Raw genomic sequence first — 26,695 nt, 5'->3', positions numbered from 1 at the left:
GAAAGGAAGGGCCCTGCACACCCCTGACAACGTCTCAGGACCACAGGGGTTTTCAGCCCCTGCCGCCCTAGGTATTCCGAGTGTTCTGCTGTGACATATTTTAAGCAGTGCTTAGTTTAGAACTCTATTAAAGTTTCCTTGATAAATCCCATGAATGAGAAGGCCTGGAAGCACATGCTTCTGCTCCTTTCAAGTTCAGGGCTCTTTGTTCTTGAGCCACAGAGGACCTGTTTGTTTTCTTCTTAGACAGTCTATTTTGCAACCCAAATATATTTGTAGTTATAGGCAGTTAAAACTGAAGTTAGTGATACCCCTAAAGAGGAATTAGCATTCCACCTACGGGGGAAGTGGTGACAGTGCCTGGGATTCGCCCTCGAGTGGTTTGGGCACGGGCAGAGATGAAGCGGGCTTGGCTCCAGAGCTCACTGTCGAAGCTGGGTGTGGCACGCGGGTTTGCTGTTCTGCTCGCTCTTGTGCGTGTTTGAAATGGCCCATTTAATTAATGAATTCAGGTTCTACAGATATCAAAAGTACTTGTTTTCACAAATCAGTGAAATTTAAATTTCAAGAAATTTATCCTTCTTGAAATTTAAAAGTATCAATTTAAGCTAGAGTTGAACGTTGTTTTATTACTAACCAACCATCCCAGTTGAACCCTGAAGTGTATTCCTCAAACTTCCATTTGTGGTAAGATTTGATGGAGGGCAAACACGCGCAAAGCTCCTTTGAGGTCTTGTTCTTGTAGAGGTCCCGTGGGTGCTGCTCTAACTGGTGACGTGGAGCTCGCTTTGTGTTAATGGAAACCGGATCTTCCTCTTGTAGCTGGAAGCTCAGCTTGATGATGCTGTTGCTGAGGCCTCCAAGGAGCGCAAGCTTCGTGAGCACAGTGAGAACTTCTGCAAGCAAATGGAAAGCGAGCTGGAGGCCCTCAAGGTAGTGCTGGGCGGGGGTCTCTGCCCTTAACCGAGAGGAATGCTCATCTTTGCTGATGCCACCATGTGGAAGTCACCTTGTGTAATGTGTGGTCCAGGCTGAGTGTCACCCGAGGCTGTTGAGGCAAGACCCGTGTGTGGAGAGGTGGGGGTGTGACCGCTGCCTTTGTGACTGCTTTCATTTTTAAAGGCCAAGTTCATTTTTTTCCTTTCTTATATAAAAGTTTAAGGCAGTTCACTGTAAGTCCTAGGAAACTAGTATCTCATTTCCTGCTCCAGCCCCGTCAGTTCATAGCTTTCTTCACGTCGTGGTATTCTAAATTCAGTGCAGTTGAGTTTTGGAAAAGCTCCTTAAAGCCTGTAACCTGCTGCTGACTGGAGAGGAAACAGACTGGCCATCAGTCAGGGCCTGCTGGTGGGGCCGGAGGGTGGCCGGGAGGCTGCAGAGGGCGGGAGTGGGGAAGGCCGCAGCGGCCGAGTGGGCGAGGGGCTGGGGGCGGATCTCCTTGGCAGTATAGCGTGGCCTGGGTCTCCTCATGTGTGGGCTGCATGTGATGGGTCTGCCCTCTCCCTTCCCCTTGGTGATCTGGTAGCTCTTCCTCTGGGACGTGGGCCTGAGATGCTGTTCCTCTCTGGCAGCGTGGCTTGGCTGGACCTCAGCGTGTGGTGCCCGAGGCTCTTGCTCCTTTCTCAGCCCTCGAGTCTCCGCTCTGCACAGCAGGCAGAGTAAGCTTGGCAGACCAAAGCCGGATCACATTCCTGTGCAGTCAGGGCCTCCGTGGCTCCACAGCTGTCCAGCAGCCACCCTCCTGCCCGCTCCAGCCCAGCAGTGCCTCTCCCACCCCTCCTGTCCCCGCCACTCCAGACACACTGGCCTCTCTGCGTGCTACAAGCACTGCCAGCACGTCCCACCTCACTCCGGCCTGTGCCCTTGTTCTTTGCCCCTAGCCTGGCACCTCACTTAATAGGCCAGCACCTTACAGATGCTGCCCCAGCCATCCCGGCACGCCTTCCGCTCCCTACAACCCAGCTGGGGTGCGGAGCCCCTCCGCCCGTTTACTGGTTTGCTGTCAGTTCCAGCCAACCACATGAGAGCAGAGGCCTCAGTGTCACCGCAGTCACAAGGAGGGGCCCAGCACAGAGTCAGCCCTCAGAAGAATGCTGCAGGCCTGAATGAACAGGGTGTGGGGCAGAGCTTCAGGGTCCCAGGCAGACCCGGGCACATCCCCCTGCAAGGCTGTCTCCTGCTGTGACCCCCTAGAATCTGGATCACGTTAGCCAGGTCAGCTACATCATCTGGTGTAGTCCAGGCATACACGGTCCTTGGGAAGGTGTCTGCACTTGCTGGGGATGAAAGGGGATGAAAGGACAATGTGACCGTTGAGGACACAGAGGTTTGTCAACTTATGTTAACCTTTGTCTTCAGATGAAGCAAGGAGGCCGGGGAGCAGGTGCCACTTTAGAGCACCAGCAAGAGATTTCCAAAATCAAATCCGAGCTGGAGAAGAAAGTCTTATTTTATGAAGAGGAATTGGTCAGACGTGAGGCCTCCCATGTGCTCGAAGTGAAAAATGTGAAGAAGGAGGTGCATGATTCAGAAAGCCACCAGCTGGCCCTGCAGAAAGAAATCTTGATGTTAAAAGATAAGTTAGAAAAGTCAAGGCGAGAACGGTAGGTGTTCATGAGCTCCTCAGTTGAGAAGATGAAAGCTGATACCTATGCCATAGATAACGAATATTAGCGAAGTTACGAGCTTTTAAAACTGTTTCTCGCTCACCTTGGCAGGCATAACGAGATGGAGGAGGCGGTAGGTACAATAAAAGATAAATACGAACGAGAAAGAGCAATGCTATTTGATGAAAACAAGAAGCTAACCGCTGAAAATGAAAAGGTAATTAATTCAAAGTACCTGAGTTAGCACTTTGTAGGGAAATTGTAATTTAAAAAAATTTTTTTTTATTTTTAATTTGTGTGGGTATGTACGTAGTGGGTATATATATTTATGGAGGAATAGAATGTCATTCTTGAGTCTTGGAAGTTTGGTATCTTTTTTTTTTTTTTTTTTGGAGACAGAATTTCGTTCTGTTGCCCCAGGCTGGAGTACAGTGGTGCGATCTTGGCTCACTGTAAGCTCTGCCTCCCGGGTTCACGCCATTCTCCTGCCTCAGTCTCCCGAGTAGCTGGGACTATAGGCGCCCGCCACCACGCCTGGCGAATTTTTGGTTTTTTTGTTTTTTTTTTTTTTTTTTGAGATGGAGTCTTGCTCTGTCACCCAGGCTGGAGGGCAGTGGTGCGATCTCTGCTCACTGCAAGCTCCGCCTCCCAGGTTCACGCCATTCTCCTGCCTCAGCCTCCCGTGTAGCTGGGACTACAGGCGCCTGCCACCACACCCAGCTAATTTTTTTTTTTTTTTTTGTATTTTTAGTAGAGACGGGGTGTCACCGTCTTAGTCAGGATGATCTTGATCTCCTGACCTCATGATCCGCCCGTCTCGGCCTCCCAAAGTGCTGGGATTACAGGTGTGAGCCACCGCTCCCGGCCTTATTTTTTGTATTTTTAGTAGAGATGGGGTTTCACTGTGTTAGTCACGATAGTCTCGATCTCCTGACCTCGTGATCCACCGGCTTCGGCCTCCCTAAGTGCTGGGATTACAGGCATGAGCCACCGCACCGGCCGAAGTTTGGGATCTTTTTACAGTGCGGTCATGTGCCATATAACGATGCTTCCATCAGTGACAGACTGTGTGTACAACAGACATCCCATACGATTGTAATGCTGTCCTTTACCTCTTCTGTGTTGAGATACACAGATACTTAGCATTGTGTTACAGCCACCGGCAGCGTCCCGCACAGCAACATGGTATGCAGGCTGTGGCCTGGAATTGACAGGCTGTGCCACAGGGCCTGGCGTGCAGCAGCCACACCATCTAGGCTTGTGTGAGTGCATTCACGCTGTGTGCACAAGGACGTGTTTCTCAGCCCGTGTTCTTGCTGTTTCACCACACGTGACTGTTTTGATTTTTGAATGAAGTAATGGGTTTGGTCTTTTAAATAGGATGTTTGTATTCAGCGAAAAGGTGCCAATTGCCTGAAGTCACTAGCTGCATCAGTTTAGGTTTAGATTTGAGTTGAAATGTGACTTAAGCTAGATACAGTGAAAAAATCCGTATCATGAACTTAGTTTAGAAAAATCTCATGACGATTAAAGAAAACTTTCAAAGTCTTCAAAGGAACTTCCAGTGTTAATGCCAGCATACTTAAAGGATGCCCGATTAACAAGTTCTGTGGTGAAATTGTTTCATTTCAGCTCTGTTCCTTTGTGGATAAACTCACAGCTCAAAATAGACAGCTGGAGGATGAGCTGCAGGATCTGGCAGCCAAGAAGGAGTCGGTGGCCCACTGGGAAGCTCAGATTGCGGAAATCATTCAGTGGTACGTGCGCGGCCCCATTAGCGGCCGTAAAGCGACTCCCTGCTCAGTCCAGGAGGCCTGTCCCGCCTCTGCTGCCTCATCCTGTGCTCCACGCCAGGTCGTGCCTCTCAGGCTGGGATGCAGGTCTTGTTGCTGTTCCCCAGAACTTCTCATGTCTGGGGCAGTGGTTCTGTTGGACTGGAGGTGGAGACACGCCCCCACCAACCCACTGAAGGACTTGGGGCAAGCCGTTCACACCCCTCGCGTTCTCAGAGATACAGGAGGCAGAGCCCTCCTGAAGTGGCTGCGGAAGCAGCAGGGAGACTTGGAGCGAGCTGGGACCTGGCCCTCCGCTCCTAAGGTGTGAAGTTGTAATTTTTAAAAGAGTTTTTATTTTTAATTTTTGTGGGTGCATGGTAGGTGTATATATTTATGGGGTAATATAATTTTTTCATTCTTGAGTCTTGGAAGTTTGGTGTCTTTTTAAACTACAGTCGTGCCATGTAACGATGCTTCCATCAGTGTGATCCTGCGTATACAATGGGTACACTGTGGGCACTCTGGCTGACGTGACGCTGTGTCAGTGTGTCCCGAGGAAGGCAGGAACGTCCCCTTCTTGTTTGGCTTCTCGCTGGTAGCTATGCTTCGTGAGACAGAACATCTGTTCCCTCCTCCAGGGTCAGCGACGAGAAAGATGCCCGGGGCTACCTTCAAGCTCTTGCTTCCAAGATGACCGAAGAGCTCGAGGCTTTGAGGAGTTCTAGTCTGGGGTCAAGAACACTGGTAGGTTTTGCGTAATGCCTGCATTTCTATTACTGAATAATTTGTTAATGGTTTTAAGTGTGAATGTGACATTTAAGTACTATTTAGGGAATTACAGTGATGCAAGAGACTTCTGTGCAACCAGTTCCCCAGTTTAAGGAATGCTAACATTTGCCAGCTTTCAGATCATTATGGCTTCTCTCGATGGCATTCATTCGTTTAGCAAATAATTATTGAGCACTGAGCTCTGTGGTATCAAATTAAGACTGGATTCTGCCCTCAGAGAGCTTTATTAATTTTATTGGTTCATTTAGTGATCTGTGTATTTTATATTTTTCCCCCCGAGATGGAGTCTCACTCTATCGCCCAGGCTGGAGTGCAGTGGCGTGATCTCGGCTCACTGCAACCTCCACCTCCTGGGTTCAAGTGATTCTCCTGCCTCAGCCCCCCAGGTAGCTGGGATTACAGGTGTGCATCGCTACACCAGGCTAATTTTTGTATTTTAGTAGAGATAGGGTTTTGCCACGTTAGCCAGGCTGGTCTCAAACTCCTGACCTTAGGTGATCTGCCCGCTTCGGCCTCCCAAAGTGCTGGGATTACAGGTGTGAGCCACCACACCTGGCCTTCCTCTGTCCATTTTCTTCTCTTTACCATTGTAGATGGAAAATGAAGAATTCTCAGTTGTGTTCAATGAAGGTTTTTGGTTTAAAAAAAGAAAAATCAGCAAGATGGCATCTCTAGACTTCTTTCATACCTCCTGAAAGTTGATATCATACATTGGGCAACTCAGTAAGAAAACAGAAGGGTGCTGTTAGTGAACTGGTATATTCCACTGTTGCTTCATCCTAGGTCACTCCGTCATTCTTCCCTTATTATTTTAGTCTTTTTTTTTTTTTTAATCACAGGTAGGAATGAGTAATGACATAATTCCCAGGATGGTGAAATCGCAAAATGTTTCAAATTATGAGAAAAAGATAACCGAACCCTATAATGTACCTTAGGTTTGTAAAAGGTCCAGGGTTCAGTGGACCCAAATACAAATTGCACTACAGAGGCCAGGCGCAGCGGCTCACGCCTGTAATCCCAGCACTTTGGGAGGCCAAGGTGGGTGGATCACGAGGTCAGGAGTTTGAGACTAGCCTGGCCAGCATGGTGAAGCCCTGTCTCTACTAAAAATACAAAAATTAGCCAGGCGTGGTGGCGTGCACCTGTAATCCCAGCTACTGGGGAGGCTGAGACAGGAAAATTGCTTGAATCTTGGAGGCGGAGGTTGCAGTGAGCTGAGATCACGCCATTGCACTCCAGCCTGGGCAACAAGAGCAAAACTCCATCTAAAAAAAAAAAAAAGAGGTTGTACCACAGAATTACTTTTATTCTTCTCAAAGATAAAGTAAATGTTCTTTTTTAGAAGATTTCTAAGGAAGAGTAAAAGTCATAAAATATCAAAACTGAAACTCCTGAGGCACCTCAATAATTTAGAGTTAATACCTAAGTGAGACAGTAATGGCTTAAGGTTAGACAAAGATAACTTATTTGTTAACATTAGTTTAACAAGTAGATAACTGAAAGTGCATTTTTAACACCGTAACCATGTCGCAAGGATCCACTGTGGAAGGTGCGCCGCAGCCAGAAGCTGGACATGTCCGCGCGGCTGGAGCTGCAGTCGGCCCTGGAGGCGGAGATCCGGGCCAAGCAGCTTGTCCAGGAGGAGCTGAGGAAGGTCAAGGATGCCAACCTCACCTTGGAAAGGTACTTGGTGCTGGGGTCTAACTCTGAGTAGGAGCGGGGGCTGTGTGGCCTTCAGCCAGCCCTGAGCCTTGTGGGCTCTGATGCTCCTCACCTGGAAAATCGGGGCCACGGTGTTTACTGGCACCTTAGGAGGCAGCAAGTCGGGTTTACCTGCAGGAGCCCTGAATAGCAGGCTGTTCTAGCACAGAGGAGGTGGCCACAAGGGTGCAGGGCCTCGCCTGCCGCGGGGGTGTGCAGTGCAGTGCAAGCCGTGTTTTGACAGCAGCGGGTGCTTGTGCCCCGCGCTGGGTAGTGAGACTCATACCACTGTCTGACAGGAGCCCCTCTCACTGCTTAGTCACCTCCATGCCGCTCCATTCACTAACTCAGGATTGTTCCTTTCAAGCTAATGCAAATATTTTAAAACAGAGGTTGAAGATGGCATTCTCACTTGAAATTTTTCTCCAACTCCAAGCAGTAACGAGAATGCCATTTTCACACAGCAGTAAATTCAGTCAGTATTAGCTGAGAGTTTCCTCTTTGCAGATCCTGTTTTATAAGGATACGAGAATGAAAGTCAGTTTCATAAAAACCAGGCCAGCTGTGCTGTGCCGTGAGGCGGACGAGGACCTAGAAGGGACAGTGTCTTTAACAGAATTACTGAGTCCCAAATCCTGTTAGTTTGGGGCTAAAAGAATTAATGGTAATAGGTTTCAGTTAAATTGACTTCCTTTGTACCGGGAACTGCTGTAAGACTGTTCTGTTAAATCCTGTGACCTTCCCACAGCCCAACAGGACAGGCACTCTTGTTACTCCTGCTTACGCACTCTGCAGGTGATTTGCCCACTGTCACCCCACTGATAAGTGGAACGCCCCCCCCGCCCCCCACAAACTGCGTCCCTCCTGGCCAGCTGTTCTCCGTGGCAGCCTGACTTTCTCTGTCCCCTCCATGAAGTTGCTGGAATTGCAAGGCTGCCGGTACGGCTGGTGCTGGTGCTTCTTGATGCAGCCACCATCTTGCCAGTTATGGGAAACATATTGACGGGGCTGATGGCTGAGCGGCCTGGGCCCTGTGTCCCTGGAGAACAGAGGACTCGCCTGGGAAGGAGATTAGGAAGGTCAAAGCTCCATTAGGCCATCATGAGACACACCTTCCTAAGCCATGACTTTTTAAATTCCTGCTTGAATGTTTATATTTGAAATATTCATACTGTTTGTAGTGTTTGCAGTAGAAAGGCCCAGCATGAGCTGCCGTGTTCTGAACAGTCCCCGGTGCTGGGGAGAAACCCCGGCCCTCTCATCCTGCCCTGCCCCAGACTGCCTCATAGACAACCTCTTCTCAGTGCACTTAAAGCCATTTATTTTTTATTTTAGCAAACTAAAGGACTCTGAAGCCAAAAACAGAGAATTATTAGAAGAAATGGAAATTTTGAAGAAAAAGATGGAAGAAAAATTCAGAGCAGATACTGGTAAATTAACATCAGGCAGTTCTGCATTATTTGAATATAAATATTTTTCAAATGAGTGGGTTTATTTTCTTTTCGACTTAATAGTTACTTTAGTTACGTAAAGTACCTACAGAATTCCAAAATCAACATTTTCAAACAGCATCTTCAAAGATATTTTCCCCAAAGCTAGCCATTGTTTTTGGTTTATCCTTCCTTTTTTTGTGTGTGAAACAGTCTTGCTCTGTCACCCAGGCTGGAATGCAGTGGCGTGATCTCGGCTCACTGCAACCTCTGCATTCTGGGTTCAAGCGCTTCTCCCGTCTCAGCCTCCCAAGTAGCTGGGATTACAGGCACACGCCACCACCATCCCTGGCTAATTTTTGTGTTTTTAGTAGAGATGGGATTGTGCCATGTTGGCCAAGCTGGTCTGGTCTGCAGTTCCTGACCTCAGGCAATCCAGCCACCTCAGCCTCCCAAAGTGCTGGGATTACAGGTGTGAGCCACCGTGCCCAGCCTTTCATCTTGAAAACATATGGCAAATACACACAAATCTAGGCACACATTTGCATCCCCTGATTACATAAAAGGCATCATTTTGTGCTGGGGGGGGCCCCCTGGCCCCCTCTGCAGCTACACTGTGCACTGCCGTGGGCTGGCCAGCCGCTGGGATGGGTTATTCCCTGGCATTTGCTGTCATAGAAAGTGCTGCCAGGAGTGGCTGAATGGATAGAACATTTCCTATTTTTGTCGGTGTGTTTCGGGATAGAGTTCTAGAAGTGGGATTGCCAGGGCAAAGGGCAAACATGCCTGTACACTCGTGCTACGTGCTGATGGACAGGCCTCCAGAGGCTGCGCACTGACACTCCTCCTACTCTGCATGAGGGGTTTCTGCCCCACAGCCTGCCCACAAAGTAGGATTTCAGACTTTTGGACTTTTGCTGCTCTGAATAGGTGAGAAATAGCATCTCCATAGAGGTTTAACTTGCATGTTTCTCATAAGTAAGATGGAGCATCTTTTTATGTGTGTGAGGAACTTTTGTATTTTGTGCATTATATATTTTTATTGTTTGCCCACTTTTAAAAATTCAGGTTATTAGTCTGGTGGATTTCTAAAAGCCTTTTGCATTATGGGGATTAGTCCTTTTGTTTGTGATGTAAGTTGCAAGTATTTTCCTTGTTTCTCTTTGTCTTTGCTTATTCATTTATTTATTTTTTTGCCAAATAAAAGTGGTTTTGCAGCCGGGCACGGTGGCTCATGCCTGTAATCCCAACACTTTGGGAGGCCGAGGTAGGTGGATCACTTGAGGTCTGGAGTTCGAGACCAGCCTGGCCAACATGGAGAAACCCCATGTCTTCTAAAAATACAAAATTAGCTGGGCATGGTGGTGCATGCCTGTAATCCCAGCTACTCAGGAGGCTGAGGCAGGAGAATTGTTTCAATTTGAACCTGAACCTGGGACGCAGAGGTTGCGGTGAGCCACAGTTGCGCCATTGCACTCCAGCCTGGGCAACAAGAGCAAAACGCTGTCTTAAAAAAAAAAAAAGTGGTTTTCCCATCTCTACAAAAAATACAAAAATTGGCTGGGCGTGGTGGTGCATACCTATAGTCTCAGCTACTCAGGAGGCTGAGGCAGGAGAATCACTTGAACCTGGGAAACAGAGGTTGCAGTGAGCTGAGATCTCGCCACTGCACTCCAGCCTGGGCGACAGAGCCGGATTCCGTCTCTCAAGGAAAAGAAAAAAAAGGTGGTTTTCAAAATTTTTTGTGTGTCAAATTTTCAGTCTTTTTCCTTTTTTGAGTCATAAATAGGAAAATACAGCTAACTCCCAGTTGTTGGAGGGATTTTCCCATGCTTCTCATACTTGTGTGGCTTCATGATTGATTGATTGATTGATTGATTCAGGGTCTCGCTTTGTTGCCCAGGCTGGAGTGCAGTAGCACGATCAGGGCTCACTGCAGCCTCAACTTTCTGGGCTCAAGTGATCCTCCCGCCTCAGCCTCCTGAGTAGCTGGGACTACGGGCACGTGCCACCATACCTGGCTAGTTATTGTTTTCTTTCTTTTTTTTTTTTTGGAGATGGGGTTTCGCAGTATTTCACAGGCTGATCTTGAACTCCTGGACTCAAGCAGTCTGCCTGCCTTGCCTCCCAAAGTGCTAGGATTACAGGCGTGAGCCACCGTGCCCAGCCTCATTTTTGTAATTAGAATACTGATCCATTTGAAATGCGCTCTGACATACAGTTTGAGGAGTATATCCAGTTTTGTCTTTTGCTAATGGCTGGCTAGTTGTCCAGCAGCAGTTATTAATACCAGCTATTTTTCCTGCTGATTTTATGTATGACTGTTGTCATGTATAGGATCACCATGGGCACTTGGGTCTGTTTCTGGATTTTCTCCCGTTCCATTGTTCATGGGCAAGAACCATGTGATTCTTGTTTTTTGATTCGTGTTTTTGTGTGTGTGTGACGGGGTCTCACTCTGTCACCCAGGCTGTAGTGCAGGGGCACGTGCAGCCCCAATCTCCCCAGCTCAGGTGATCCTCCTATCTCGGTCTCCCAAGTAGCTGGAACCACAGGCACATACCACCATGCCCAGCTAATTTTACTTATCTTTTTGTGGAGATGGGGTCTCTCTGTGTTGCCGAGGCTGGTCTCAAACTCATGGCCTCAAGCAGTCCTCTGGCCTTGGCCTCCCAAAGTGCTGGGATGACAGGTGTGAGCCACTGCACCCGGCCATGATTCTTATCGTAGAGGCCTTAGTGAATCTGCTTTAATACCTGATAGATCTACTCCTCCTCCACCTACCCCCAGCCCAGCCACCCCTGTGGTTTTGGGGTTTTTTGTTTTTTTGTTTTTTTCCAGATGGAGTCTCACTCTGTTGCCCAGGCTAGAGTGCAGTGGCGCGATCTCGGCTCACTACAACCTCCGCCTCCCGGGCTCACGCCATTCTTCTGCCTCAGCCTCCCGAGTAGCTGGGACTACAGGCGCCCGCCACCTCGCCCGGCTAGTTTTTTTGTTTTTGTTTTTGTTTTTGTATTTTTAGTAGAGATGGGGTTTCACCGTGTTAGCCAGGATGGTCTCAATCTCCTGACCTCATGATCCGCCCGCCTCGGCCTCCCAAAGTGCCGGGATTACAGGTGTGAGCCACCACGCCTGGCCTTTTTTTTTTTTTTTTTTTTTTTTTTGAGACAGAGTCTTGCTCTGTCACCCAGGCTAGAGTACAGTGGCGTGATCTTGGCTTACCACAACCCTCACCTCCTGGGCTCAAGAGATTCTCCTGCCTCAGCCTCCCAAGTAGCTGGGATTTCAGGCACATGCCACCATGTGCAGCTAATTTTTGTATTTTAAGCAGAGATAGAGTTTCACCATGTTGGCCAGGCTGGTCTTTAACTCCTGACCTCAGGTGATCTGCCTACCTCGGCCTCCCAAAGTGTTGGGATTACAGGCGTGAGCCACCACGCCCAGTCCCTTGGTTACTTTTTCAAGTGAACTTTTTGATTATTGTTCATCTCTGGAGGAATGCCTGGTGTTTTTTTCAACTGGGATCATGTCAGATGTATCACTTACTTAAGGAGAATTGACATCTTGAAGACATTGAGTCTTTCTGTCTGAAAATAATATGTAGACTTTAGTTTTTTTTTTACCTTGACTATTCTTTGTTTCTTTTTACAGGGCTCAAACTTCCAGATTTTCAGGATTCCATTTTTGAGTATTTCAACACTGCACCCCTTGCACATGACCTGACATTTAGAGTGAGTCATTGTTTTTCTTTCTTTAAGTGACAGATGAGTTTATGATAAGTTAAAAATAGTGTAATACATGATTTTACCACTCATGGGGCCACAAACACACCAGTAAATATACATTCAGTATTTATCTCAGAGTTGTGCTAACTATGTACTTGACCCACATGTAATCAACCCACATTAAATGCATAAGGTAAGAGACATTCAGGGTATTTGAGTTGCTCCCAGAGAAGCTTTCTCAACTCAAGTTAAGTAGAAATGAGATTAAGAAAGTGCTCAGCATCTTCAGGGAGAAATCTACACTGGCCTCAGCTGTATAGTGAATATTTCTTTTTTTTTTTTTGAGACAGAGTCTTGCTCTGTCACCCAGGCTGGAGTGCAGTAGCATGATCTTGGCTCACTGCAACTTCCACCTCCTGGGTTCAAGCGATTCTCCTGCCTCAGCCTCCGGAGTAGCTGGGATTACAGGCACCCGCCACCGTGCCCAGCTAATTTTCGTATTTTTAGTAGAGGCAGGGTTTCACCATATTGGCCAGGCTGGTCTCAAACTCCTGACCTTGTGATCTGCCCCCCCCCCCCCCCGCCCCTCGGCCTCCCAAAGTGCTGGGATTACAGTTGTGAGCCACCACACCTGGCCTGTAGCAAGTATTTCAAGTAAGTACTTTAATACAAATTCTCACATTGGGATGGGTGCGGTGGCTCACACCTATAATCCCAGCACTTTGGGAGGCTGAAGTGGGAGGATCACTTGAACCCAGGAGTTCAAGACCAGCCTGGGCAACATAGCGAGACCTTAGCTCTTAAAAAAAAAAAAAATCCCACACTAGAGCAAATAAAATTACTTTAGTTGTATTTCCATCTGTATAGCTATAGAGTTCAGCATTGGGGATCAATGGGAAAGGTGGTTGATGGGAACAGTCTGGCCCCAGGTGCCTCGCCAAGACCCTTGCAAGGAGGCCAGCCCCTCAGGCAGCCAGAGCCACTGGTCATCTACTTGGGAATTAGCTGTCGAGTGAGGAGCAGACCCCACTGCCTCCCTCCGTGGGCCGCAGGTTCTTGGTGGCATTCCGTGGAGGCAGGACAGCCTTTCCTCCTCTTCTGAACCTGTAGGGATGCACCCTTGACAGCAGCACGCGAAGCACATTGGAACGGGGAGAGCAGAGCTCACTAATGGAACTCCTGATGGGGGTGTAGGGAGGGGGAGGTGGTTCCAGCCTTTGATTTAGAAAACTCCAACCCTGCAGGCGAGTGGGAAGAATAGGGTGCATGTGTACGTGTCCCTCACCTGGGGTTTTGCTACGTCTGCTTTCTCTCTCTCAGCAGAGAGACTTTTTTCCTCAGCAGTATTTGAAAGCGACTTGCAGGTGTCAGCGACCCCAACATACTTCAGCAGTTATTTCCCACGATTGGGGCATTCTCCCACATAACCACAGTGTCACTGTCACCAGGCATTCCGCGCTGGTGCCGTGGGACAGCCCGTATCCACGTGTCCCTTGTCCTGGGAACATCCTTTCCTGCTGGCTTTTCCTCCTAGTTCTGGATCTACCTAGAGATGACGAATCGCATTTAGTCTTTTGTTTCCTTTAATCTGGAACAGTTCCCCATCTGTCCCTTCTTTTATGACAATGATATTTTGGTGTTACCCAAGTCAGTTGTCCTGCAGAATGTCCACTCTGGGTTTGTCTGATGTTCCATCTTGATCAGATGTGGGTTGAACCTTTGGCACAAACTCTGCCCAGGAGGAGCTGTGCCCTTCCCACACACAGAGGCCGGCCTGCCCAGGGTGGATGATGCCAAGTCTGATCGTTGGGTTGAGGTCGGGTTGGCTGGGTTGCTGCCTGTGAGTAGGGGGTAGTCAGCAGGTGCCCATGTGGGCAGCTGCCTGGAGCAGCCTCCCCTGGGGTGGGCTCTTAGCATCCTGGCCTGTGTCTGTCACAGGCTTGCATTGCTCACAGCCACTCTGGATGCACACCTCTTCACCTTCACCTGTCAGAATGTTTGTTTTATCAAATTGGCAATGCTTCTCTTTTCCCTGAAATCCTCCGTTTTGAAGAAGCAAATACCGGTAAGTGCCCACCGGATCTTTGATAAGCCTGTTTCTGCACAAGTCGTTGCCTCTCCCTGTTGCTGCGGGGCCAGGCACCGCTGTGGGGAGGAATGAGTGGATTCCAGAGAACCAGAGATGGTGCTTGTTCAGTGAATGGAGGCCGGCAGGAAAGCGGTAGCTTTCTGTAACATTAACAGAGTAGAGGGCCCAGTAGCAAGTGAGTTTACAGCCAGTCCTGCCCGTGAGTATGTGAGTCACAGCTGTGGAGATGGAGACAGAGGCGACATCTTTATGCCTCATTCTCTACAGCCAGCACGCCTGCCCCTGCTAATCCCAGCACGCCTGCCCCTGCTAATCCCTCCCTTTTTTTTTTTTTTCCCCCAGACAGAGTCTTACTCTGTCGCCCAGGCTGGAGTGCAGTGGTGCAGTTTTGGCTCACCACAACCTCCACCTCCGGAGTTCAAGCGATTCTCGTGCCTCAGCCTCCCAAATAGCTGGGACTACAGGCATGTGCCACTACACCCAGCTAATTTTTTTTTTTTTTTTTTTTTTTTTTTTGTATTTTTAGTAGAGATTGGGGTTTTGCCATGTTGCCCAGGATGGTCTTGAACTCCTGACCTCAAGTGATCCACCCACCTCAGCCTCCCAAAGTGTTGGGATTACAGGTGTGAGCCACCATGCCTGGCCCATAGTTGATTTATAAATTCTGATATAAGCACGCATAACAAAACTTACCATCTTAACTATTTTTTGGAGTCAGGGCTTCCTTCTGCTGCCCAGGCTGGAGTACAGTGCTGCCATCATAGCTCACTGCCACCTCAAACTCCTGGACTCAAGCGATTCTCCTGCCTCAGCCTCCTGAGTAGCTGGCACTACAGGTGCTCGCCACCACGCCCGGCTAATTGTTAAATTTTTTGTAGAGAGGGATTCTTGCTGTATTGCCCAGACTGGTCTCAAACTCCTAACCTCAGGTGATCTGCCCGCCTTGGCCTCCCAAAGTGCTGGGATTATAGGCGTGAGCCACCGTGCCTGGCCATTAATCCCTCATTAATGCCTCTGTGATTTAAGTGGGAAGGCATTTATTGTTGAAAGAAAAAACCCTCCATCAGGGGCTGAGTCTGTTAGAGCTTCCAGACTCTTGAAAATTGTCTTTGAGAAACTTCTTATCCCACTCTGCCTGCATGAAACATGTTGCTTATTACTAGAAATGGTTTGCCACCAAGATTAAGTCAATATATCTTCGTGCAAGTGTTGACTGGGTGGGAAATGATGTTTGTTCCTCCTGTCTGTTGCCTCCAAGGACTCTCTCTCCTCCTCGTCTGCATCTTCCCTGCTAGCCTTTTGGGAAGAAGTAAGTGGCTGCCAGCGCTGGCTTCCCGCGGCTTTCACTCCTGTTAGTGCACAGCCTCCTCAATGCTCCTGTCCTTTAATCTGCATCCCTTTGATTAATTAACCAACTAAATGAAACGAGCGGGGCTTTTACATGACTAAAATTAAATTAATATTCTTTTCCTCCTCATTTATCTAAAGATGGAACCATAACTCACTTAACATACCTTGTTTATGGGGCAGATTTGCTTACGTTTTTGAGCTTTGATAATTAGCCAGTTGAGCTAGCCTTTCCCTTGTGAATTTGCAGTACGCAGTTGTGTGTGTGTTTTATGTGTGTGTGCTGCCGTCCCATCTGAATTTGGCTCCTTTCTTAGCGGCCTAATTAATTGCAACTGTTGGAAAGTGTTTATCTGATTTGGTTCATTGGGATTCTGATGTGGAACACAAAATACAGCTGTAAACTGCTCCTTTAGGCGGCTACCCAGCCATATCTGTGTCCTAGTACACTGTTTGCTGGTGCTAACACTTACTACTCAGCATACCTACATGTACGTTGGTGTAAACAGCAATGGCCTGTGATGATAAACTATTAGTTTCAGGAATACGTGCTGAAACAGAGTTGTTTTTAAATGGTTTCAGAGTGTAGCTTTAGCTTCAAATAAATCACTGTGAAATTAAACTCTTAATTTGTTAAAACAAAACATTGCTTCCCTGTGTCGTAAAATCTTCAGGGAAATTCTTACAACTGCTCCTGGGCCCACCGACCTCTCTTGATGTTTGAATTTCTTCTTGATCCTTGAAATGAGGTTAAGAAGCATTTGGCTAATTGATCTTTTTTTTCTTTTTCTTTTGAGACAGTCTTGCTTCATTGCCCAGGCTGGAGTGCAGTGGCTTGATCTCGGCTCACTGCAGCGTCCACCTCCTAGGTTCGAGCGATTCTCGTGCCTCAGCCTCCAGAGTAGCTGGGATTATGGGTGTGTGCTAGCACGCCCGGCTAATTTTTGTATTTTTAGTGGAGACGAGGTTTTGCCATGTTAGCCAGGCTGGTCTCAAACTCCTGACTTCAGGTGATCCCCACCTCAGCCTCCCAAAGTGCCGGGATTACAGGCGTGAGCCTCCGCGCCCTGCCTGGCTAATTGATCTGAAGGCTGCTAGGTTGGGTAACCTTACTTATGAATAAAGGTCAGGAAGGATCGGCGTTTCCAGGTCTTGCCCTTTCAGTGGCCAGGGTGAGGAGGCTGTAGGAGGCGGCGGTGTGCTCAGGGCTGTGCATTAGAAGTGTCTTCAGGCAAATTCTCACCTCAGTGGGGTGACTGTGACTTGTCAGACTCACCTGCCCACGCGATCACCACTCAGCCGAGGATGCCAAGTGCAGGGGTCCTCAGGGTAGGCCGGCCAGCTAGGAGTGGAGCAGGAGTCTGTGAGGAGACCCAAGGGGTGATAGGATCCAGGAGTAAGAACCGCTGGGACCTCTGGGCCAGACAGAATGTGCTTTTATTAGTAAAGAACTTGTAAGTCGAGTCTGGATCATGTAGAGTATGTCCTTTCACCCAACTCTTTCTTTCTTGGTTCTCACAGACCAGCTCAGCTAGTGAGCAAGAAACACAAGCTCCGAAGCCAGAAACGTCCCCGTCGATGTCTGTGGCTGCATCAGAGCAACAGGAGGTGAGACAGCGTTGCCTTGGTGATGCTCCCACCTGGGGTCTGCCCTCGTGTCCAGGTGACCAGACACCGCTCACCTGGCCCCTGCATAACAGCTTGCAGCGAGGGCCTCTGCCCAGGTGCTCAAGCCCACCTTTCATTTTGAGAATTAACTGTCAGTCCCTCCCCTAGATGAGGAAGGCTTCAGCAGATGTCTCAACATTGTAGCAAATTAAAGATGCAGAACTGTTCGCTGTTAACACATTCTTGAGAGAAGTGCACCCCGTGGGGCCAGGTGTCTCAGCCGTGCTGAGCTGGGCCGACACTCACCTGTCCTGCTTGTCTCCCAGGACATGGCTCGGCCCCCGCAGAGGCCATCCGCTGTGCCGTTGCCCACCACGCAGGCCCTGGCTCTGGCTGGACCGAAGGTAGGGGCCTTGCTTTCACCCGGGGCGCCTTCTTAGTTATTTAGTTGTTTATTTATTCTCAGTTATTTAGAAAATAACTTTTGTATAAGTAAAACAGACTTAGTCATTTTTGCGTACACACAGTAGTGACCCTGGTGTTCTGTAGGAAATTTGTTGAGAATGGTGTGTAATTCAGGAAACTGTCAGGATCCTGTGTTTTCTTAATGACACCAATGCTACACAAATATATTTTAATCAGAAATGTTCAGCTTTTGGTCTCCCTACTCTCGTCTCATTCCCCAAGCCATATTCCCCTCTCCACGGATAGGCAGCTTACTCCTCCACATTGACTTTCATTTGTCTGCCTGCACTTTGGGAACCTTACAGAACCGTGTGGCTGGTGGGTAAGAATGACTCGGCATAAGCGGCACTGCAGTGCGTGTGCGGTTCTGAGCCTCATGCTTTTCACAAGTGCATCCTGGAGCGCCAGCACGGGGACCCCACTGGGCCCCTGCTCCCAAGTCCTGGCCTTGGCTTCTTCTGTAACATCCCCTTTTCTTTCGTATAAATATCAACGCAGATCAGAAAGTCTCCAGGGTGACAGGCCCCCGAGTTCCAAGCATTGCGAGTACATAGCCCTGTGGCCTAAGGTGGTTTTAGTTGTTGTTAATATAGACACGGCCTCTGCTTGTGCTTCCTGCCACAGGCAGCTATGCCAGCTGGACGTAAGAAGCCAGACTTGTATGAGGCTAATTAAGGGTTTGCCTTTTGGACTGAGACTCTTGCAGAGTCAGGGACCAAGTCAAGAGGTCATTTATTTGGTTACCATATTTGATAGCAGCAGCTCTGCAGACTGCTGGTGTGTTGCTCCTAGTTGTGACGGCCCGGGCACCGCCCCACGGCCTCCCTGCCCACCTCAGCCAGCCTCTTCCCCCGCAGGTCTCTGGAGTTTGTGTCGGTCACTCCCCTACTTCTTGCCAGTGGTCTCACCCACATCTGTGTCCTGCTGAGGATCGTATTGGTCTCTGCTGCGCCTGAGCTTTGTAAACAGGCGGTCCCGCATGGCCTGCACCACGTCCCTCCGTTCAGCCTTGGGGCTGCTTCCATTGCCGCTGGGATCACAGTGTGTCCACTCCCGATGAGGGACCATGAGCCTTTCTAGGCATTTGCTATTGTGAACTGTTCTCCTGTAGGTGATTCTTGTGTGTGTCTTGGACACATGCAAGGCCTGTGTGCAGCCCAACCCAAATGTGACTCCAGGTTGGCCCCCAAGAGCCAGTTGGTGCTGGTCTCCAGGAGGCCAGGAGCGTGAGCCAGAAAGAGCATTGGCCATGCCACCTTGGCGCTCTGGCCCAGCTGACCTCGCTGTTTGGTAGCAGTGCTCTCCCACTGAAGGACGTATTTGTTGGCCTGTCTCTGGCTTAGGCTCGTAGGTAGTTTTCACCACTATTTGATGAGCCCTGTTAGGGAACACGTAGACCAAGACCAGAACGTGCACATTTCCACCTTTTCAGGATAATGCCCAAGCCGTGTATAAACTGGATCACAGGCAGATGGATCTGACTCTTCTCAGGAGTCCATGGTTTACCTCAGTGTTCTTGATTTTCTCCTTCCAGCCGAAAGCTCACCAGTTCAGCATCAAGTCCTTCTCCAGCCCTACTCAGTGCAGCCACTGCACCTCCCTGATGGTTGGGCTGATCCGGCAGGGCTACGCCTGCGAGGGTGAGTGTCGCTGCAGCTCCCCGGGTCAGCGTGCACAGCCCCACACCCCTGCCGCTCAGGGCACCAGCAAGCGCCAGGGCAGCCCTTATGCAAGCAAACCAAACTGAAGTGAAGTTTGATTGGCATTATTTGAGGACAGGGTTTGGTTCTTTTTGGGTGGGGGGATAGGGTCTCACTCTGTAGCTCAGACTGGAGTGCAGTGGTGCAGTCACAGGTCAGCTCAAGCGATTCCCTTGTCTCAGCCTGTCAAGTAGTTGGGAGCACAGACACACACACCCCACCACACCTGGCTATTTTTAAATTTTTTTGTAGAGAGTGGGGGTCTCACTTTGTTTCCCAGTCTGGTCTCGAACTCTGGGACTCAAGCGATCTCCTGCCTCAGCCTCCCGAAGTGCTGGGTTACAGGCGTGAGCCACGGCACCCAGCGTGAGCCACGGCACCCAGCCTGGCAGGTTTATTTTTACAAATCCTCAGTAAAGGTCTGTGGAACCGTGGATCCCTGCTGTGCTGGGGGCTCCAGTGCACTCTGCGCCTCTGTGGTGACCCAGATCTTCCATTGAGAATTATTATAAAGTGTATCGTCTGCAGCTGTTCTTGAAAATCAGGAAAAATAATTGTGTAAAACCTTCCACTATCAGATTATCTAGAGATAACCACAATTATTTGTCTCTGCTTCTGGTCATCGTTCCTTCCTTCCCTTCCTTCCTTCCTTCCTTCCTTCCTTCCTTCCTTCCTTCCTTCCCTCCCTCCCTCCCTCCCTCCCTTCCTCCCTTCCTTTCTTTCCTTCCTTTCTTTCCTTCCTTTCCTTCCTTCCTTCCTTCCTTCCTTCCTTCCCTTCCTTCCTTCCTTCCTTCCTTCCTTCCTTCCCTCCCTCCCTCCCTCCCTCCCTCCCTTTCCTTCCTTCCTTCCTTCCTTCCTTCCTCCTTTCCTCCCTCCCTCCCTCCCTCCCTCCCTCCCTTCCTTTCCTTCCTTCCTTCCCTTCCTTCCTTCCTTCCGTCCTTCTTTCCTTCCTTCCTTCCTTCCCTCCCTCCCTCCCTCCCTTTCCTTCCTTCCTTCCTTCCTTCCTTCCTTCCTTCCTTCCTTCCTTCCTTCCTTCCTCCCTCCCTCCCTCCCTCCCTCCCTCCCTCCCTCCCTTTCCTTCCTTCCTTCCTTCTTTTTTTCTTTTTTTCTTTTCTTTTCTTTCTTTCTTTCTTTCCTTCCTTCCTTCCTTCCTTCCTTCCTTCCTTCCTTCCTTCCTTCCTTCCTGTCTGTCTTGTCTTTTCTTTCTTTTCTTTCTTTCTTTCCTTTCTTTTCTTTCTTTTCATTTCTTTTCTTTCTTGAGACGGAGTTTGACTCTGTTGCCCAGGCTGGAGTGCAGTGGCTCGATTTCAGCTTACTGCAACCTCTGCCTCCCAGATTCAAGTGATTCTCCTGCCTCATACCCCCAAGTAGCTGGGGACAGGCGCACGCCACCATGCCCAGCTAATTTTTGTGTTCTTAGTAGAGATGGGGTTTCGCCATGTTGGCCAGGCTGGTCTCAAACTCCTGACCTCAAGTGATCCACCTGCCTCGGCCTCCCAAAGTGCTGGGATTATAGGTATGAGCCACCTCACTCAGCCCATCGAATTTTTAAGGCTGTATCTTGTGCTCTTGCCCTGTGCTGGGATTTGAAATGCTCTTACCCCCTCAGTGATTGCCTCATTTCACAGATGAGCAACCACCCCAAGCCACCCAGTGCTGCAGGAGGGTCCTGGAGCCCAGACCTCACTGGCTGTGAGCACTCACGCCTTCCTGACCATGGGTCTGTGAGCAGAGTTGCCCTTCATTCTACATTATAGCAGAAGCATTGTTTTTTGTTATTTCAACTCATGCACGTTTTGATTGGCTGCCAAGATCCCACGTCCCCATGACCATTGGCCTGTAATTGCCGTGTAGAAGCTCACCTGTGCGGGAGGCGGCCCGGGCCGGCGGGGACAGCATGGAGACAGGCTTCTGCAGTGGGCCCTTTCCCTGTGCGCATGCTGAGGAAGCATTCAGTGCCAGAATCCCTGAGCTTTTGTGTGGATTCTGCCCTGCAACTGGTTTTACCTTCTTGGATATCTGGACTTGATGTGAAACTTGGTCATTATTTTTTGTTTGTTTTGTTTTGTTTTGAGACAGAGTCTCGCTGTGTCTCCCAGGCTGGAGTGCAGTGGTGTGATCTCAGCTCACTACAACTTCCGCCTCCCGGGCTCAAGCGATTCTCCTGCCTCAGCCTCCCGAGTAGCTGGGATTACAGGTGTATGTCACCATGCCTGGCTAATTTTTGTATTTTTAATAAAGGCGGGATTTCACCATGTTGGCCAGGCTGGTCTCAAACTCCTGACCTCAAGTGGTCTGCCCACCTCAGCCTCCGAAAGTGCTGGGATTCCAGGCGAGGCCTGGTAATTATTAAATTGCCTCTTTTGGGCATAGGTTCTGCAGTGGCAGTGACTTCTCTGTGGGCAGCACGCTTTGAAGGCAGTGTTCTTGCTCTCTTCCAGTGTGTTCTTTTGCTTGCCACGTGTCCTGCAAAGACAGCGCCCCCCAGGTGTGCCCAATACCTCCTGAGCAGTCCAAGAGGCCTCTGGGCGTGGATGTGCAGCGAGGCATCGGAACAGCCTACAAAGGCCATGTCAAGGTAGGCGGTTTCATCTCCACCCCTCAGCTGTCGGTGCCTGTGAGGTGCAGGGACCAATAGCCATGCCCAGCCACTCTTGAAAGCAGCCCCTTGCTCTGGCAGGCAGCCCTGGTGCCAGTCCTAGGAGGCTTCCCCTCCTGGGCACTGAGGCCATCAGGTCTGCACAGCCGCTGTTCTGAATGGCCTGGGCATCCTGAGGCCTCCACGCAGACGCTCACTCAGAGTCCATCCTGGGCTGAGTGTCCGGCCAGTGGACAGAAGCTCAGTCTGAAAGCCACTGTGCCAGGCCCACGTCTACAAGACTGTCAGGCTGTGGGTACCACAGCACCCTGCATGGGGTGGACGCAACGTTGGCTGAGCTGCCAGCTTTCCTGGCACTGTCTGCTGCCACGCATGGGCCCCTCCCCAGCAATGCCTTGAGCCTTCTTGGGAAAACCCCCTCTGTGCAGATAGCTCTGTTTGCCGGCCTGGCAGCTGGAAGGAGATTGTGAACGAGTGTAATGGGGCCTGGCGGCCTGCCTGGCCTGGTGGAACGTGGCCACTGTTTGTTTTTATTAATAGGTCCCAAAGCCCACGGGGGTGAAGAAGGGATGGCAGCGTGCATATGCAGTCGTCTGTGACTGCAAGCTCTTCCTGTATGATCTGCCTGAAGGAAAATCCACCCAGCCTGGTGTCATTGCGAGCCAAGTCTTGGATCTCAGGTCTGTGTTTGGGCAGCACTGTCCTTGCTCTGTGAATCTTCCTTATCTATCTTTAGCCAAAAGGACAGTGTGTTCCTTGGTAATCTTTCACCTCATGTATACTTCACCCGCTTCATTATTGTACGGTTGCAAAAATGGGTACAGCTTAGTCATGACATAAAGCACTCACATGCCTATGAGCAGACGTGCTTATGGGCCTGCATGCACAGGAACATGAGCGCTGTAGACGCTGCCTGCCTTGCATGTGTTTGCATTGAAAAGTTTGCCACAGGGGAATTAATTTAACATTGGAAAACCACATGCCCAAGAACAAGCAGAAGACATCCCGGAGAAAAGCTGTGCAGCCCACAGCCGTGTGTGCATTTTAGAGACCGGGGCAGGGGCTCTTGGCTTGTGGACGAAGTCTGGAGCCATGGGCCATGTGGGTGTGTGTGACCATGGCCTTTGCTGTGTGACCCTGTCTCAGTGCCACCCAGTGTCAGCTGCAGGAGCAGGCGGGGCCTCCTTCCCACTTTCTCCTACAGTTGATATCTGTGGCCCATCTGTTTGTGAGATGAGGACAGTGGTCATGTTACTGGCATGTGGAGTGTTGTGAAGGTAAACACATCACTAAGAGGCCTAGCTCAGCCCAGGGCTTGCACACGGAGCTGTGCTGCCGCCTCTGTGGCTTCTCTGTGCAGTGGCCGCGCACTGTCTCTGACGTGGTGCACACAGGACTGCTCTGGGCTCAGGCAGGGCCTAGAGACTCCATCTGTAGCATTGGTTCTTGGGGCAGGGCTGCTGGGCAGGTACCCTGAGGACAGCAAGGATGAGTCGGGATCACCTGGCAGCATACTCCCACTTTCCGTGCCCCACCCCCCCGGGGCACCTGCCAGTCCCTGGCTGTGTACAGCTGTGCCCCTGACCTGGTGACAAAGAGCCACTGGTAGACAAAAAATTGGCCTAAGCCAAAGTCAAGGGTCCCATCAGAGGGCTAAGCACTCTTCAGGGAGCCTCTTCAGAACAGCACTTCCACAGTGACCCACACCCTGCTCCCCCTCTCACCTCCACACCCACGCCACCCCCCACTCCTCCACCCCCCACCTCCAAACCCACTCCGCACGCCCCCACCACCCACCTCCAAACCCACCTGTCACTCCCCCATCCACCACTCCCCCACCCCCACTTCTCCATCCCCCATCTACAAAACCACCACCACTCCCCCACCCCCCACCTGCAAACCCACCCCCAATTCCCCCACCCCCCACCTCCAAACCCACCCGCACCTCCACATCCACCCCACCCCCACTCCCCCACACCCTCACCTCCATACCCACCCCCACCTCTAAACCCACCCCCCACTCCCCCATCTAACACTCCCCCACCCCATCTCCAAACCCACTCCCACTCCCACCCACCTCCAAACCCACCCTCCACTCCCCCACCCCCCAACCTCCAACCCACCCCCCACTCCCCATCTCCAAACCCACCCTCCACTCCCCCACTCCCTACCTCCAAACCCACCCCCCACTTCCCCACCCCCCACTACCCCACCTCCAAACCCACCCCCCACTCCCCTACCCCCCTCACCTTCAAACCCACCCCACCCCCCACTCCCAACCACCACCAAACCCACCCCCACTCTCCCACCCCCCACCTCCAAACCCACCCTCCACTCCCCCACCCCCCAACCTCCAACCCACCCCCCACTCCCCACCTCCAAACCCACCCTCCACTCCCCCATCCCCCATCTACAAAACCACCACCACTCCTCCACCCCTATCTCCAAATCCACCCCCCACTTCCCCACCCCCCAACCTCCAAACCACCCGCTACTCCCCCACCCCCACCTCCAAACGCATCCCCCATTCCTCCACCCTCCACCTCCAAACCCACCTCCCCCCCCCCACTCCCCTACCGCCCTCACCTCAAAACACAGCCCCCACTCCCCTACCGCCCTCACCTCAAAACACACCCCCCACTCCCCTACCGCCCTCACCTCAAAACACACCCCCCACTCCCCTACCCCCCTCACCTCAAAACACACCCCCCACTCCCCTACCCCTCCTCACCTCCAAACCCATCCCCCACTCCCCCCCACCTCCAAACCCACCCCCACTCCCCACCCCCTTTACCTCCACACCCAACCGCACCTCCACATCCACCCCCATTCCCCCACCCCCTCACCTCCACACCCATTCCACCCCCCACTCCCCCCACCTCCAAATCCACCCCCCACTCCCCTACCCCCTGACCTCCACACCCACCCCCACTCCCCACTCACCTCCACATCCACCCCACCCCCTCACCTCCACACCCAACCCCCATCTCCAAACCTACCCCCCCACTCCCCTACCCCCCTCACCTCCCAACCCACCCCCCACTCCCCTACCCACCTCACCTCCACACTGACCACACCCCCACTCCCCTCTCACCTCCAAACCCACCCCACCCCCCTCACCTCCACACTCACCCCGCTCCCCACACCCTACTCCCCCCTCACCTACACCCAACACCCCCCACTCTCTGTCTCACCTCCACACCTACCCTGCACTCCCCCTCCCCTCCACACCCACCCTGCACTCCCCCCTCACCTCCACACCCACCTCCCACTCCCCTTCTCACCTCCACACCCATCCCCCACTGCCCCCTCACCTCCACACCCACTCCCCACTCCCCCCTCACCTCCACACCCACCCCAACTTCCCCTCTCATCTCCACACCTACCCCCCACTCCCCCCTCATCTCCATACTCACCCCCCCATTCCTCCTCTCACCTCCAGACCCACCCCACCCTTTATTCCCCCCTCACCTACACCCAACACCCCCCACTCTCGGTCTCACCTCCACACCCACCCCGCACTCCCCCCTCACTTCCACACCCACTCCTCCCCTTCTCACCTCCACACCCACCCCCCACTTCCCCCTCACCTCCACGCCCACCCCCACTTCCCCCTCACCTCCACGCCCACCCCTCACTCCCCCCAACTCCCTGTTTCACCTCCACACCCCTCACCCCACTTGTCTTGTGCACGTGGCTGTGGAGGGACTGCCTGGCTGTGCCAAATGCAGACCTCGTTGTCTGTAACTGGCATAGTCTGGAGGCACCAGCACAGAGTGGGTGAGGCTCCGGGGCTTCCCTTCGGCATTCCTAAGCCCTGAAACACCTCCCAGAGTCTTGAGGTGTTTGTTGGCCCTGCCCGTGTTTCTTACATCTGCGTGGGCGAGGGGCCCGCCCTCCACTGCAGAACACGGGGGTGGAAGGACACGGCAGGGCAGGGCACGGGCAGGGCGTGGGAGGGCCTCGGGCCCTGTGTGTGTGTGTCTCCCAGCGGGCTGAATGTTTCTTTCTTACCAGAGATGACGAGTTTTCCGTGAGCTCAGTCCTGGCCTCAGATGTCATTCATGCTACACGCCGAGATATTCCATGTATATTCAGGGTATGAATTTTTCATTAATCTTTTTAACAAAGCACATGGTTAAAACTGATTATTCCAGGCATGTCATTGTGCTGCAGCAGCCACCAGCGCACCTCCAGTGTGACCCTCGGGTCTCGGCCTCCAGCCTGGCTCCAGGTCCTTGTGCGTCCTGTCCTGGCCAAGTAGCTGCCTGTGCCCGTCTCGGGGAGCCTCCTGGCTGGCTTCTTCCCAGACACCCTACTTCACTGAGCCTCCCTTCTGCTACATCAGAAACTCCTCTTCCACCCGGTCCACGTCCCGGCCACTGTCCTCTCAGCGTGCACTGCCAGGCAGGCGCTGTGGTGGGTTAGGCGTGAAGGTGCCGCTCCAGTGCCCCCCAGCCAATTGGAGCCAGCGTTTTTGTTGGCTGAGTGAGTGAGTCCCTCACTGAGTTAGTGTTAGACATTGTAGCATTAGGATGTTTCTAGAAGACTGAATTGGGGAAAGAAGCCCTCTAGCCCCCTCCATTGGGAATTTTTTTATAAACACAGTAAAATTTTGGTTGACAACAAAACTCAGTCTATAAATCAGCTTTCACTAAATCATAGCTCTATTCAGAAACAACCTCCCATACACAGTACAGGAAATTGCCATCATTGTTACTGGAGTGATGGTCATTTGGTAATGTGTGTGCTCAGAGGCTGCTCCCAGGGAGGCATGATTTGGACCAGTGTTTTTCAGATCTGCTTTTCCTGGACACATTTTCAGAATCTGCTTTTATTTATAATGATTATTCAAGAAAGC

At 51.1% G+C, this 26,695-nt stretch overlaps 1 protein-coding gene across 5 annotated transcripts in view; it reads left to right on the top strand.

The window, feature by feature from the left end:
- CDC42BPB (CDC42 binding protein kinase beta) overlaps positions 1 to 26,695 on the top strand; it is a 136,526-nt gene that overhangs the window by 95,013 nt on the left and 14,818 nt on the right. For 2 of the 5 annotated variants that reach the window (XR_013396588.1, XM_015144535.3), the window contains exons 14-27: positions 823 to 933; positions 2,359 to 2,603; positions 2,718 to 2,823; positions 4,239 to 4,363; positions 5,020 to 5,125; positions 6,705 to 6,853; positions 8,207 to 8,301; positions 11,953 to 12,032; positions 16,984 to 17,070; positions 17,397 to 17,474; positions 19,070 to 19,175; positions 21,677 to 21,813; positions 22,375 to 22,514; positions 25,852 to 25,933. Coding sequence is in view for 3 of the 5 variants with exons in the window: in XM_015144535.3 (XP_015000021.3) it covers positions 823 to 933; positions 2,359 to 2,603; positions 2,718 to 2,823; positions 4,239 to 4,363; positions 5,020 to 5,125; positions 6,705 to 6,853; positions 8,207 to 8,301; positions 11,953 to 12,032; positions 16,984 to 17,070; positions 17,397 to 17,474; positions 19,070 to 19,175; positions 21,677 to 21,813; positions 22,375 to 22,514; positions 25,852 to 25,933 (1,647 nt within the window). In the remaining 2 variants the exon portion in view is untranslated. Of the gene's footprint in view, positions 1 to 822; positions 934 to 2,358; positions 2,604 to 2,717; positions 2,824 to 4,238; positions 4,364 to 5,019; positions 5,126 to 6,704; positions 6,854 to 8,206; positions 8,302 to 11,952; positions 12,033 to 15,373; positions 15,425 to 16,983; positions 17,071 to 17,396; positions 17,475 to 19,069; positions 19,176 to 21,676; positions 21,814 to 22,374; positions 22,515 to 25,851; positions 25,934 to 26,695 lie in introns of all 5 variants that reach the window. The other 3 variants (XR_013396589.1, XM_028851887.2, XM_028851884.2) reach the window with 2 other exon arrangements.

This window comes from Macaca mulatta, chromosome 7, assembly GCF_049350105.2.
Source record: "Macaca mulatta isolate MMU2019108-1 chromosome 7, T2T-MMU8v2.0, whole genome shotgun sequence".
Classification (NCBI taxonomy): Eukaryota; Metazoa; Chordata; class Mammalia; order Primates; family Cercopithecidae; genus Macaca; species Macaca mulatta.
The sequence above is the reverse complement of the archived record's forward strand: the minus strand, read 5'-3'. Positions and strand labels throughout refer to the sequence as shown.